At 39.7% G+C, this 14,495-nt stretch overlaps 1 protein-coding gene and 1 pseudogene across 2 annotated transcripts; one reads left to right on the top strand and one right to left on the bottom strand.

Moving 5' to 3' along the window:
• Nucleotides 1-1,170: 1,170 nt before the first annotated feature.
• RBMX (RNA binding motif protein X-linked) lies at nt 1,171-4,844 on the top strand. The gene is made up of 8 exons (XM_082609047.1): nt 1,171-1,315; nt 1,512-1,618; nt 2,092-2,263; nt 2,777-2,929; nt 3,182-3,296; nt 3,398-3,523; nt 3,631-3,713; nt 4,343-4,844. Exons 1-8 carry the CDS (start codon nt 1,207-1,209, stop codon nt 4,651-4,653), a joined length of 1,176 nt encoding a protein of 391 aa, XP_082465173.1. The 5' UTR covers nt 1,171-1,206; the 3' UTR covers nt 4,654-4,844.
• A 6,666-nt stretch (nt 4,845-11,510) lies between these two features.
• LOC309796299 (lipoyl synthase, mitochondrial-like) lies at nt 11,511-12,689 on the bottom strand (annotated as a pseudogene). Its single transcript, XR_014296178.1, has 2 exons — nt 12,681-12,689; nt 11,511-12,575 (listed from the first exon to the last, which is right to left on the bottom strand). The product of XR_014296178.1 is annotated as a lipoyl synthase, mitochondrial-like (transcript).
• Between the last annotated feature and the right edge of the window lie 1,806 nt (nt 12,690-14,495).

The raw sequence follows: 14,495 nt of genomic DNA, 5'->3' as shown, positions 1-14,495 counted from the left end.
GTTAGAACTTGGGATTACCTCCTTGGAGATGGGGGTGGCGGGCGCCATTTTAAGAACCCAGAGGTGCCGACCTATTTAGGGAAAGCTGGGAGTGTCGAAGGAGAACAGACGCTGGGGTGCCACTTCGTAGTGTACCTCTCCAGAAAGTTTGGTTGTCGCCTCTGGGGGCGGGGGGTGGCGGAGGTCGGGGCCTGAGCGGGACGAGGAGGGACCGCGCCTCCGTGGTCGCTACCTGCATTGGGATGGCGCTGGCGCTCCGGGCGGGCACTTGCACTTTTGCGCGGGGTCCTTGTTCATTGGCGGCCTTGGAGCTTAAGCCCTTTGAGTTTTCTCAGCCTCCGCTGGTGGGAAAAGTTACTCCCCTGACCGGCGGCGGTTGTTCTGGGTTGAATCCAAGTGTCGCCATTTTGTGTTTTCCACGCGGTTTTTAATGACGGGTTTTAATTGGGTTCCGCTGCAGTCATGGAGTGCTTAGTGTTACAGTGCGCGCTTCCACGTTCCGTTACTTTGTCTGAGGTGATATTGACGCTTTTAAAAAGTCAACAACGTAGCGAGCGGGGCAGGGGCTGGTGAAGAAGGGGAGTCATAACTTGATTAAAACTTTAAATTGGTCCTTAGATTTACTAGGGAATCCCAGTGAAAGGCAGAGTTCTTGGGAGAGGGCTTGGTCTTACGGACCTACGTTTGGCCTGTGACCTTGACTGAGTCAGTTTAAAAAAATCATTAGGGTAATTGGGATGTGATCATTGAATTTTTAAAAGGCAACAAATCTAGTGTTACAGCTAAAATTCACTTTTTGAAATGTTGTAGTTACTTGGTTAAGAGTGCCAAAGTGGATTAAGGATAAAGGCATTAGTTAAGTCGGCTTTTGTTTTTTGGCCATGCCGCGCGACTTGTGGGATTTTAGTTCCCTGACGAGGGATCGAACCTGGGCCCTCGGCAGTGAGAGCGTAGAGTCCTAACCACTGGACCGTCAGGAGATTCCCTTAAGTTGGCTTTTTTAACCAGTTTTATGTAAACAGCTATCACTGAACTAGTTAAATTGGTTTCCTGGTAAGGTTTATTAAAAATTGCTTTCTGTGTATTATGCTATTAAGGAATGATTTTAGTAAACAAGAAAAATGAGCCCCACTACACATGTTGGGTAAACTTTTCCAGGGAGGGTTAACACTTTTTTTCCAACAGACTTTCACCAAAGGGATAAAAATGGTTGAAGCAGATCGCCCAGGAAAGCTCTTCATCGGTGGCCTCAATACAGAAACAAATGAGAAAGCTCTTGAAGCAGTATTTGGCAAATATGGACGAATAGTGGAAGGTGAGTTATCTGAAAGTATATGCAGGGTTATTGTAATTTTAAAAAGTAAGCTGTGATGAATTTGATTGCATTGATCATATGAAATGATAACGTGCTTTGTCCTCTAAGAAGTTCTGAGCTTTCTTTTTACAGATTTACTTTTGTTTTTCCGTTTGAACTAGAGTAACACTTCTTTTTCCCCTGAAAACTACTTTAGTTCTCTTGATGAAAGATCGTGAAACCAACAAATCTAGAGGATTTGCTTTTGTCACCTTTGAAAGCCCAGCAGATGCTAAGGATGCAGCTAGAGACATGAATGGAAAGGTGAGACTGTCTGCACAATACCATGTTTCCTAGTACGTAAAATAGCATAATGTTATCCAAGTCTGGTCTAGGGCAGCTCTTGAATTTTACCGAGTATATACTTTTCCAGGACCCTCCTATCCTAGCCCTCTGTAATTTTAGAATGAAATTTTGTAAAGTGTATTCTTGACAAGAATCTTCCAGTTTCAGAATATTCTGTATTATACTTTGTCTGGGATCCCTGGCTTTTGATTTTTGTTATTTGCCTTAATAAGTTGGTCATTGTCTGGCATTGTTTTAAACTTTACCGAACTAGCAGTACAGTGGATCCACGTTAGGTTTTAGTTCAAATAAGCAGTATCTTAAAAGACTAGGCATTTAAATGCTAAACAGAAAGGTACAACATTTTGAAGGACATACTAGTGTCACAGTGCATAGTGGATCTGCAAGTTCTTTTTTTTAAATTTCCATAATTAACCACTGATATTATTTAGTCCTTAGATGGAAAAGCCATCAAGGTAGAACAAGCCACTAAACCATCGTTTGAAAGTGGTAGACGTGGACCACCTCCACCTCCAAGAAGCAGGGGCCCTCCAAGAGGCCTTAGAGGCGGAAGAGGAGGAAGTGGAGGAACCAGGGGACCTCCCTCACGTGGAGGGCACATGGGTAATGACTTAAGTTTACTTTAGGCTTGGTGTATAAATTAGGAACTGTAAACACACCAGTGTGTGCTTTGGTTAATAAGTATTTTAAAGGCCCTAGCTTTTGAAATTGAGAACACTTGTTCATCTACCAAAGTGATTGACTTAAGGAAAACATAGAAACCATCCTAAGTTAAATTACAATGTCTTGAAATAATTAACAATTAGCTATTCCTTATCCAGGTGAACTCATTAACTTGAAAACCCTCAGGAGAACCCTTCAGGTCTACTTTGCTAATCTGTGCAGACTTATATAGATGACTACTGTATAGAACTATATACACTTTGTATAGTTCCTTGTATGTAGTTTTCTGTGTATACTCTACACTGTACAGTTCTCATGCTCAGTCATGTATGAGTGAGAACTCAGGATTCCCCAGGTAAACAGAAATGGTCATTCTTGATTAAGCAAAGAAAACTATAGATTTTTCTTAGTACTTATATTAACATGATTTTCTCTTTTTTTGTTCTAATGTAGATGATGGTGGTTATTCCATGAATTTTAACATGAGTTCTTCCAGGGGACCACTTCCAGTAAAAAGAGGACCACCGCCACGAAGTGGGGGTCCTCCTCCTAAAAGATCTGCCCCTTCAGGACCAGTTCGCAGCAGCAGTGGAATGGGAGGAAGAGGTAAATGGTCCACTTATGACAGTCTATCCTATCACCATAACACAAGGAAGCATTGAGAGGTGAATCCTAAAAGTGATGCTTAAAACTACCTAGATCATTGAAAAGATTGGTGTACATAAGAAATTTTAAAGAGGATTTCCTCATACATCCATATTGTCATATTTGGTTGGATCGCTACTTTTCATTGCCTGAATGTAAATTCACGTTTTGACTTCACTGGGTATGTTTTTAAAATGGACATTTTTCCTTAAGCTCCTGTATCACGTGGAAGAGATAGTTATGGAGGTCCACCTCGAAGGGAACCCCTGCCCTCTCGTAGAGATGTTTATTTGTCCCCAAGAGATGATGGATATTCTACTAAAGACAGGTAACAGAAAAGCATAGTAGTTTTTGTCTCTAATATTAATACTTGAGGTTGAAGGGGAGAGCTCATCAAAAATATGAACCAAGTTACTTTTGTTTCTTTAGCTATTCAAGCAGAGATTACCCAAGTTCTCGTGATACAAGAGATTATGCACCACCACCAAGAGATTATACTTACCGTGATTATGGTCATTCCAGTTCACGTGATGACTATCCGTCAAGAGGCTATAGGTAAGTGACTTTGCTGTTGCTGCCATGGCTTGATGTAAAAAAAAAAAATGTTTTGCTGTAAAAATTGATGTTCTGGGGCTTGTAATACATTTTTTTCTCGAATTTAGTGATAGAGATGGCTATGGTCGTGATCGTGACTATTCAGATCATCCAAGTGGAGGTTCCTACAGAGATTCATATGAGAGTTATGGTAAGATTTTGGTTGAGGGTCTTTGAATATCACCAGCTTGAGTTTTTAGGTTCATGAGCCAGTTTATTAGGCTGTTGTGGTGCTTGCTTTTAAAGGGATGTTTGCTTGCTTTTAAGGGGGTAACTTAATCAGCTGGGCTTTTCCTAGTCTTGTGAGGGGCTTTTGTTTTTTCTAAGTTTTTTTTTTTGAGGCTGTTGGCTTGCTTTGGAGGGGATTTTGCTTGCTTAAATTGGCAGCCTTATGTGTTTTCCCCCAACAGTGAAAATACAATTAAAAATTTTATTAACAAGATCAAATGTTTACCATTGCAATATGAAGGAAAGTCTACAGTTCAAAATTGCAACTTATCACTGGAAAGTGGCTGAGTGTCTACTATAAATAACAAGCTGTCTGGAATATCCTCTTGAAATACACACCGTCTTCAGTCTTTTCAAACAAACATTAAAACCCATCCATTTCCGTATCTCAGCAGATGAGCAAATCCCTGTTAATGGCCAGCAATGGCAGAGTTTAAAACCTCCCAGTTGAGAAAGTAAACGTTTAATACAAGAATTCTGTAAATTCAGATTTAAATGTTGTATATATACAATTTATAGTGTTGCCATATTACCTGACCATTGACCCTGCAGGTAACTCACGTAGTGCTCCACCTACACGAGGGCCCCCGCCATCTTATGGTGGAAGCAGTCGCTATGATGATTACAGCAGCTCACGTGACGGATATGGTGGAAGTCGAGACAGTTACTCAAGCAGCCGAAGTGATCTCTACTCAAGTGGTCGTGATCGGGTTGGCAGACAAGAAAGAGGGCTTCCCCCTTCTATGGAAAGGGGGTACCCTCCTCCACGAGATTCCTACAGCAGTTCAAGCCGCGGAGCACCAAGAGGTGGTGGCCGTGGAGGAAGCCGATCTGATAGAGGGGGAGGCAGAAGCAGATATTAAAAACAAACAAAACTTTGGACCAAAATCCCTGTTCAAAGAAACAAACAAAAGTGGAACCTATTCTATCATAACTACCCAAGGACTACTAAAAGGAAAGATTGTGTTACCTTTTTTAAATTTCCTGTTAAGTTCCCCTTCCATAATTTTTATGTTCTTGTGAGGAAAAAGAGTAAAACATGTTTAATCTTTGATTTTATGAATTACTTTCAACAAGCAAATGTTAAGTGTGTTAAGACTTGACATGTGTACTAGTATTGTAATTTTCCAAGTAAAAGTGTCCCTAAAGGCCACTTTCTATAAGATTTTCCCCAGTAAATGAGGCAAGCAATTCTAAGATCTTTCACAAAATATCTATTCATCTAAAATGGAGAGATGAATCCTCCTGCCTATACAAACAAGCTAGCTATTAGAGGGTGGTCGGGGTATGCTACTCTTAGGATTTCAGAGTGTCTTCAAACTGAAATCTCAATGTTCTCAGTATGAAAAACCTGAGATCAGATGCTTATATTGTAAGGAAAATGCTATTCGCCCAGTAAACCCAAAAAAGCAAATGGATAGTGCTGGCCATATTTTGCTTTTCTGACATTTCCTTGGGAATCTACAAGAACCTCCCCTTTCCCCCTCCCCAATAAGACCATTTAAGTGTGTGTTAAGCAACTACAGAATACTAAATAAAAAGTTTGGCCAAAACCAACCATGAAGCTGCAAACGATGCTTGCTCTTACTGTTTCAAATTTTTGCAACTCTGTAGTGTCTCACTTTTAAGGAACAGCTTGATTGCAAAGGAGAAAATAGATAAGCAATGAAGTTATCTCCAACTTCTCAAAGGCTTATGACTTCTAAAAAGTGAATCTATCAGCATTCCACATCAGATTTAAAGCATCAAATGCCTGTGAAACAGCAAAGATGGTAAGCAAAGCAAACTAGTTTTTCCGTCTAAGTCGAAATTGAACACTTACCTTCCTCATAGTACAGTGAAACATACTGTACCTCATGGCAATGGAAATGCTTTCTAGATTTAAAAAAAAAAACTTTTGGAAAACAAAGTGTTCGATAGCATATTAGAAGTCCTCCAAATTCAACACTTGGATTTTTTTAAAAGCATGTGTGACACTTAAAGGCCTTAATACAGCTGTTGTTTACCAATAGCGGTCTGGGGCTTGGGAGGGGGTATTTTTTTAAATCTATTTTTGATGAAGACCTTTAAACATGCTTCATGTTTTAATATTTTTCAAATTAGTCTTTTAGTCAATGTAGGAAATGGCTTAAGTTTGGGGTCCCCCTCTCTTTACCCCTGTAAGCCATTGCAAACCTGACATTTAGTTGGATGCCTGACTTGTTTTTAGTTCTGTGAAACTACACTGTATGGAGAAAATCTATTGCAAGTGGTCTTTAAAAAGCAAAACCTGAGGCAGCATGACCCAGGTCCAGCCATGAAGTTGAAAAAGATGCTCTTGAATATAGTAAACTTGAAGACCTCCAACTAAAAATCCTTACACTGCACTTATTCCTTCAAATAAGTTTTGTCCGTTCAACTTATGGATTTAACATGGCAGTGCACCATTGGAACAGAATGGGGATCCATAAGCCATGCAACTTAACCATTTAAGCCATTCCAGTCCATCCCAAGCCAGTGAAGCTTCCACCACTTAAGAGAAATAGTAGAACATGAAATACGTTAAGCTGCAAGTCTGAACTTGCCTTTTCTTTCTGGAAAAGGGGGCAGTTATAGGCAAGTTTTGAAGAATTTCCTTAAGAGGGATAACTAGTTGCCTATTTAATTTTTACAGGTTGAGAATTTTGGTCATGGTCATGATGGTCATGGAGTGCTGATTGATTCACAATAGATAAAGCTGGCAGCAAGAGAAATGCAATGCTAAGGTAAGTTCTGAAAGCAGTGACCTTTGTAGGTTTAAATACTACAGCTTTGCCATGTTGCGTGTATGTTGATGATATTGCCAAGTTACCTGTAATGGGATAATCTAACGCTTGGATTACAAGGATAAAAAGTGCTCTAATGTGTAACACCTGGCACATTATTCGTTCGAATGTGGGGTGACGTTATCTCAAACAGGCATATTTCCACGAGTGGCTCAGTCATGCAGTGCTTTTAGTAGCTCTGTTGAATGCATACAGCTTGCTAATACTGTTTTCAGAAGCAGTTGTTGGCTGGAGCTTTACAGTTAGTGTTTTGTCGTGTAAGCAGACTTAACTTGTATGAGGTTCAAATTTTATCCTGTGTGTTTTGTAAATGACACCCTTTTCATCAGTTCCTGATTGTTTTGCTTGGCCACGGTACAGACTGGCTGAAGGGTGAACAGATGCAGCTGCCACCGAGTCCCTAGTTGGAGTAACGATTTTATTAGTAAAATGATGACATAGTTATTGTCTTCATTACCAAAGTGATGCTTACAGGAATTATAGGTTTTTATGGTTGCTTTTTTGAGCTTGTAATTTAAAGCAAATGTTGTATGTGTTGCCAGTTAAAGCAACAAAGTAATGTATTTAAAGACTAGGTAAGGGGGGACGGTAATTTCCAGTATAAAACAGTAAATACCTTGTGATGTGATAACATGCTTTTCATTTTACAGAGTTGTTGAAGCAGAAGAATGCTGATTGTCCTTAAGGCACAACAGTTGCATAAGCAGTACTCATCAGAATTGGTTTGGTGCAGACAAGATTTTTGCTTTCCAGGGTTCCTGTGGATCTAAGGAAGGCATCAACGTTGGTTAGCACTTGTAACTAGGGAGTGGCAGTTACTTAAAATAAGTAATTGACCAGATGGAGAAAGGGGAGCAATTAAAGAAATTGGTAAGTGGAGGTAGTCAGGAAGTTTTCATGGTTCTTTATGTAGATTTTACAGCTTTGACTTTCATTTCCTTTAGCCAAAGTCATAGGGACAACTGCAATTTAGAACTTCCTAATTACCACTGATTGTCAGAAAGTCGGATTAGAAAAATGAAAGGCATAAGAGGTGACTTTATCCAGTAAAGTGTTTGATTTTCAGCAGGTAAAATATTTCTTTGTGTTTATCCAGGAGTGAAATTTAGTCTTAAAACTAAAGGGAAGACTAATATCTGGAAACTAAAGTAACTGGAAACATAAAATGCTCAAAAGCACACTTCTTTTTAAAAACTGGAAACAAAATTGGGCCATTTGGCTTTTGCTATTTTTTTTAAGTTGTTTTGTAAGCCTACTTAACCCCTCACCCCACTTCATATCTTAGAAACAAATCAAGATACAGTACAGCTTTGTCATTTATTGCATTGGAGACTAGAGCCAATAGTGTAAAAGCTAATGTTCTCAAAGGAAACAGGTTTGAGTTGGGTTAGAAGAAACCAACTCACCTTCTGAATTTTTACCTAGTAAATATCAGTACTATCGTGTTTAACATTTGCAATCATGGAAAATAATCAAGAAATTTAACCCTCATTTTGATGGGCTCTTCTAATCACAGACCATCAGGGTATTGACCAAATTTAAAAAACCATTGCACTTACATAGCTGTCTTCCTCAGTCATTCTGTAATCTAAATACTTGGGTTTATGCTTCCGTGGACCTTTTGGCTCTTGAGATTTTATTTAGGTTATCTTGAAGATAGTGTAGAACATAGATTAATCATAGTAAACTTGAATACTAAATTGAAGAACGCTTAATGACCAGACAGCTGTTTGGCAAATAGTTTGTTGACCCAGCAGACTTAATTCTGCTCCTGTTGGAAAAAGAATCTGTCTTGATTCTTCTGGCTTTATACTGGTTGTAAAAGAAACAGAATAACATGTTTTTCTTGTTTAACTGGTAGTTGAATATAGAACTTAGGTATAATGGTTTTTCTCTTTGGAATGTTTTGTATTTGAACCTTAATAAAATTGAACATGCATTTTTCTTGTGGACCTGGGTTCTTTTTTATAATAAGGATTTCATTTTGGCTTTTAAATAATGATCTCCACGTGTTCCCCTCCCCCAAACCCTAGTTCTCAGGCACTGTTAGCCCTTGCAGTTAGTTGCCAGGGAACATAGTCACTGAGGTTAGCCTATGGCTAGGCTTGCTTCATTAGGAGAGGGAGTTTCAGGTAGGTATCAAGGCAATTCAGATGATTTCATTTAATCCTTACCCTGAAATTGGAGCAATAACACCAAAGAACTAGAAGCTAAAGTACCAAAGATGTACTGTAGTGCTTTTGATATTTCCTGCTGGCTCCTGGGAAGAAGGCAGGTTGGTTAGTTTGATTTGGCAGTGAGTCCCACTTCAGACCAAGTCCCTCGGGGATGCCATTAAACCAGCACATGATTAGTGTGCTTCTTTATTGGTAAGTTTCTTTACTGTTCTATGTACATCTGACTCATGTTCATTTGCACTTGATAAAACTAATTTAGTGACAATTGTCCTTTATTTAAGGGAGAACAATCGATGGGTTGGGGGTTGGGAGTGCAGTGGCTCACAAGCAGTGAAGCACTGTTCCCAGGGCATTTGGGGCAAGAGTTTGTAGGCATCATTGGCTGTGGGGTCCTGTTTTCTAGGGGAAGGTGAGCCTAGCTAAAGTTGGAGGATTGTGATGGGTGTATGTTAAAGGTCACCTTGATGGGGTGTTTTCCTGTAAATGTGTGCTGACTTAGGTTTACCGTTGTGAGGTGGGCCAGACCACTGCCAGCAGCCTTCATTTTGTGGGTCCTGATATATGTATTAACTTTATCAGCATGTAAAACAGGGTATTGTGATTGGGCTATAGCCAGTTGAAGGAACTCATCACATGGAAAAGCAGTGTTAGCATTAGGGTTGCAGAAAAAGCCTCAGTACTGTCATTCTGTAAATAACCTCAGCTCTATACCAGTTGTTCAGAAAAACTTAAAATCATCACATCAGTTTTTGTTCAGTTGCACATGTCAATAACCTGAAAACAAGCATTCACAACAACAACAAGCTCAATGTATATAAATTCTGAAATTTCAACCAGAAGCATACCATGATATTTGGTAAAAGCATACATACCATCAAAGTGGAGAATGTTGCTGTCACCCCAGCAAGTTACCTTGTGGCCCTTCCTCAACGATTCTTGTCTCTATCCCCTAGAGATAAAGACGAACTGCCTGTTCTTGAACATAAATGCAATAAAAATATGGGTCCATGTATAAGGCTTTCATTAAGCAAAATGCTTTTGAGACTCACCCATGTTGTGTACGCATATGAGTGAGCAAAGTACGGTTTACCTATTGCTGGAAAACTGGGCTTTTTCAGCTCTTGGCTATTACAAATAAAGTCCCTGTGAATGAATGTTCTTTATGCAAGTCTGTACATGATTAGAGATGAAAACAGGTATGAAATTGCTGGATTGTAAGATAGTTTTATAAGAAATTGCCAGACGATTTTTCCAAAGTTCTATTAGCACTAACAATGTGAGTTCTGGTTACTCTGGACCCCATCGATGTTGGGTGTTTTAAAATTTAGCCATTCTACTGGGTACATTTTATCATTGTGGTTTAAATTTGTATATCTCCAGTGAATAATGAGTAGCACTTAAATTTTTTGAATTGAAGTATTTACAGTGAAATGCATAGATGTCAAGTGTTCAGTTAGATTAGTCTTGAAAAATACTTAGTTTTCTATGGTAACCTGCACATCAGGACAGAACATTGCCCTCCAGGAAGTTCCCACCCCCAAGAGAAACGACATTGACCTGGTTTCTATTGGTGTAGGATATTTTTGCATATTTTAATACTTTGTATAAGTTAAATCCTACAGCAATGTATCTTCTGTGTTTAGCTTTCAGCATGTTTGAGACTCATCCATATAGTTGTACTGGTAGTTTGTTCCTTTTTGTTGGAGGGTAGAATTCCAGTGTAGTTTATCCATTTTATTGATGGACGTCTGAGCTGTTTCCAGTTTTGGGCTATGAGGAATAATGTTGCTATGAATATTCTTACGCAGGTCTTAGACATATTTTCATTTCTCCTGGAGAAATACCTTGTAGTGGAATTGATGGGGTAATAGGGTAGATGATACATGCTTAATTTTAAGAAACTGCCAAATATTTTACTCAAAGTGACTGCCATCTCATGCTCTCATAGCAATTTATGAAAGTCCTGGTTGCTTTCCAACATTTGCTACTGTTGATCGGGTCCATTTCAGCCATTTTAGTGGGTGGGTGGGGTGGTATCACGTCGTGATTTTCATTTGCGTTTTCCTGATGACTAATGATGCTGAGCACTTTTTAAAAAACTATTTTGGGATGATTTTTAAATTTACAGAAAAGTTGCATAGATAACATAGACTTCATGTATATCCTTCACCCAGTTTGTCCTAACTTTATTATCTTACGTAAGCATGGTGTATTTGTCAAAACTGAGATTAGCATTGATACCAATGAACTAAACTAGACTTTATTGAAGTTTCACAAATCTTCTAGTATCTTCTTTCTGTTCCAGGATCTAATCTAATATCTCACATTCTATTTCATATTCGGTAGTTTCTCATGTTCTTTTTTTTTTTTTTCCCCCTTTAAAGAAGACTTTTGTATTTATTGGTGTTTTTCTCTTCTCAAATCTCAATGGCAATAATTTTCTAACTTCACATATCCCCCATATCTTTGGTCCTTTCCTCAACCATAATGCTTAGTCATTATTCTTTTTCTTTTAAAAGAGCTTTTTTCCCCATAAATTTATTTATTATTCGTTTTTGGCTGCATTGGGCCTTTGTTGCTGTGCGCAGGCTTTCTCTAGTTGTGGCGACCGGGGGCTACTCTTTGTTGTGGTGCGCAGGCTTCTCACTGCGGTGGCTTCTCTTGTTGCAAAGCACGGGCTCTAGGTACGTGGGCTTCAGTAGTCGCAGCATGCGGGCTCAGTAGTTGTGGCGCATGGGCTTAGTTGCTCCGTGGCATGTGGGATCTTCCCAGACCAGGGCTCAAACCTGCATCCCCTGCTTTATATGAAGAACGCACCAGAGGGCCACTTGCAGTATAATGAAATCCAAGTTCATTTCCTACTTTTTCCCAGTATTTGAACTTTTCAGGAGTAATGTATTCTTCAACCTTAAGGTGGTGCTTTGTTGGCTGCATATATTGTCCTAAAGTCAAACAGTCCACGTCTGCTTCACGAAGTACTTTCATCATTGCATATACTTGCTCGTCACTCTCACCTAAACCCAACATTATAGATGTTTTAGAAATAACATCAGGTTGAACTTCCTTGGCATGTTTCAGTACGCGTAGAGACTGGTCAAAATTGGCCCGGGGATCACGAACCTCTGTAATTCTGGAACTGTTTCTACATTATGTGCATACACATCTAATCCTGACAGAGCAACTTTTTCTATTGCTTTAAGATCTCGGAAATCAGGGGTGAGACATTCCACAAAGATTTTTGGATTCCTTTCCTTTAAGTAAGACACAGTCTTTGCAAAGTGCTCAGCTCCTCCATCAGGCATATCATCTCGATCCACAGACGTCAGGACTACATAATCCAGACCCCACTCGGCAATTGCCTTTGCAGTATTGTAGGGCTCATTGACATCCAGTGGAGGTGGATTTCTTTCAGTCTTAACAAAATCTACAACCTCTTGTACATGTGTCACCCATCAACATGATTGTGGCAGTGGCAGTGGCATGTTCTCCACCCCCCCAACACTCTCCAATATTGGGACATCGAGCTTCCTCACACACTGTGTGAAGATTTAAATTCCGCAATGTATTTTTCAGTTTATTGTAATTTTTCCCCATGGGAATCTCTGTCTTTAGCCATGGAGGTAGTCTTAACCTTTCTCCTTTCTGACGTTTTAAGTCTCCTTTATATTCATCCCAGGTGCTCTTGTCTGCTAGATCACCAGATACAAAATCTTGAAGGTCTGGTCCATTCTGTAAAAATTTCTTTTTTTTATCTGGCAAGGAACTTACTTCTCTGACTGGACTGCATAAATATCTTCCAAATACCTGGCTCGAATTAAACACTCAGTAAGTGCTGGCATTAGTGGGCGCTCTTAAGGGATGGGAGCCCCCTCCACCCCACGCCCGCACCCTGCTCGCCCCGCAGCTCACCCGGGGGCCCACGGTCTCATGTTCTTATAGCCAGTTTTATACGTTCTTTGAAAAACTGTACAAGTCTTTTGTCCATTTCAACAGTTCTTTTAAATATAAAATTCTCAGTATATTCTGGATGCAAAGTCTTTGTCATGAGTTATGAATATTTTCTCCTAGTCTGTCTTGCCTTTTCTTATTTTTCTTGATGAGCAAATTAAATCTAATCAAACATTTTATGGTTATTGCTTCCTGTGATATGTCAGTTGAATTCGAGGTCATGAAGGTTTTTTTTCTACAAAGTCTGGTAGTTTTAAATTGTTAGGTCTATGATATATTTTGAATTGATTCTTTTTATGGTGAGGTAGGGGTTTGTTTACTTCTTAATATATGGACTTAAATTTATTCTAGCATCTTTTGTTGCTAAGACTACTCTTCCATTGAATTACCTCAGTATCTGTAGGAACCATATATACCTAGGTCCATTACTGTACTTAAAATTAATGTGTATCCTTTCTTATATAAATTTATTTATTTATTTATTTATTTTTGGCTGTGTTGCGTCTTGCTGCGCACAGGCTACCTCTAGTTGCGGCGAGCAGGGGCTACTCTTCATTGCAGTGCGCAGGCTTCTCACTGCGGTGGCTTCTCTTGTGGAGCACGGGCTCTAGGCATGCAGGCTTCAGGAGTTGCAGCACACGGGCTCAGTACTTGTGGCTCTCAGGCTCTAGAGCGCAGGCTCAGTAGTTGTGGCGCACAGGCTTAGTTGCTCCGCGGCATGTGGGATCTTCCTGGACCAGGGCTCGAACCTGTGTCCCCTGTGCTGGCAGGCGGATTCTTAACCATTGTGCCACCAGGGAAGTCACCTCTGGCTTCTCTTGTCTGTGATGCTTGCCCCTCTTTCATTTTAGGCCACTAGCCCCTGACCTGCATCACCATCCCAGACTTGCTCTCTCCAGTCTCTGGGTATTCCTCACTTTTATCTGTGTTAGAATTCCAACTCCAGCATTACCAGCTGTGTGACCTTACGTAAGTTACTTAATCTCTTTGTACTTTTTTTCTCATCTGTAAAATGGGGTTAATAATATAGCATTGGCTGGGAAGATTAAATGAGTGCCTGGTACATGGTAAATGCTGCATAACTAGGAGATTTCATCATTATCTGTCAATTTGCCTTCTGTGTGTCATCTTCAGGGCTGGAATTGGAGGGAGCCACCACCTTATGTTAGATCAGCATCTTGTCAAGGACTGAAAGTCCCTACTACAAGCCAATGTTCCTTCTTTCTCTACTGAATCGTACTCCTCAATTTTTGTTAATTGTGATTAATCCACACAAGACCCTTCTCATTTTATTTTCACTTTTTCCCACTCCCTGCCCACCAGTGGCAACAATTATATTGCATTTAATGTATATCCTTTTTGTTTGTATGTGTTCTTATTGAATGTATATCAGTGTTTTATATGCATATATTTAAAATGGTATGGTATTGTATATCTGTTTCTTACAACTTCTCATCACCATGTTTTGAAGATGTTGCAAATACATATCTAGTCCATTGCTTCTAACTAGCATAGTATTTGAAGGTGTGCATCCCCAGTTTTGCCTATCCACTCTCCCAGTTTGGTGTGTAAGCTATTCTTCCTGGGTTGTAGTGTGTATCTGGCTGCCTGGAACATCCTGAGGTTTGACCCTAGTTATGGGTTTAATGGCAGTTGGAAGTGGTTGTGGTGGATATTAAGGAGAATACCATTCCCTTTCAAGGAATCTGCCCCAAGTAAAGTTATCACAGGATTTTTAAGCAGAGAGAAACTTATTTCTACAGATACTGCAGGACC

The sequence above is a fragment of the Mesoplodon mirus genome, assembly GCF_964341445.2.
Source record: "Mesoplodon mirus genome assembly, chromosome: X".
In the NCBI taxonomy this organism is placed as follows: Eukaryota; Metazoa; Chordata; class Mammalia; order Artiodactyla; family Ziphiidae; genus Mesoplodon; species Mesoplodon mirus.
Note: the sequence above shows the minus strand (reverse complement) of the source record. Positions and strands in the feature narration are given on the sequence as shown.

Coding starts and splice junctions, on each gene's coding strand:
- RBMX (XM_082609047.1), top strand. CDS start 1,207: ATGGTTGAAGCAGATCGCCCAGGAAAGCTCTTCATCGGTGGCCTCAAT. Junction 3,297..3,397: donor GGATATTCTACTAAAGACAG/GTAACAGAAAAG, acceptor TTGTTTCTTTAG/CTATTCAAGCAGAGATTACC. Junction 3,524..3,630: donor TATCCGTCAAGAGGCTATAG/GTAAGTGACTTT, acceptor TCTCGAATTTAG/TGATAGAGATGGCTATGGTC.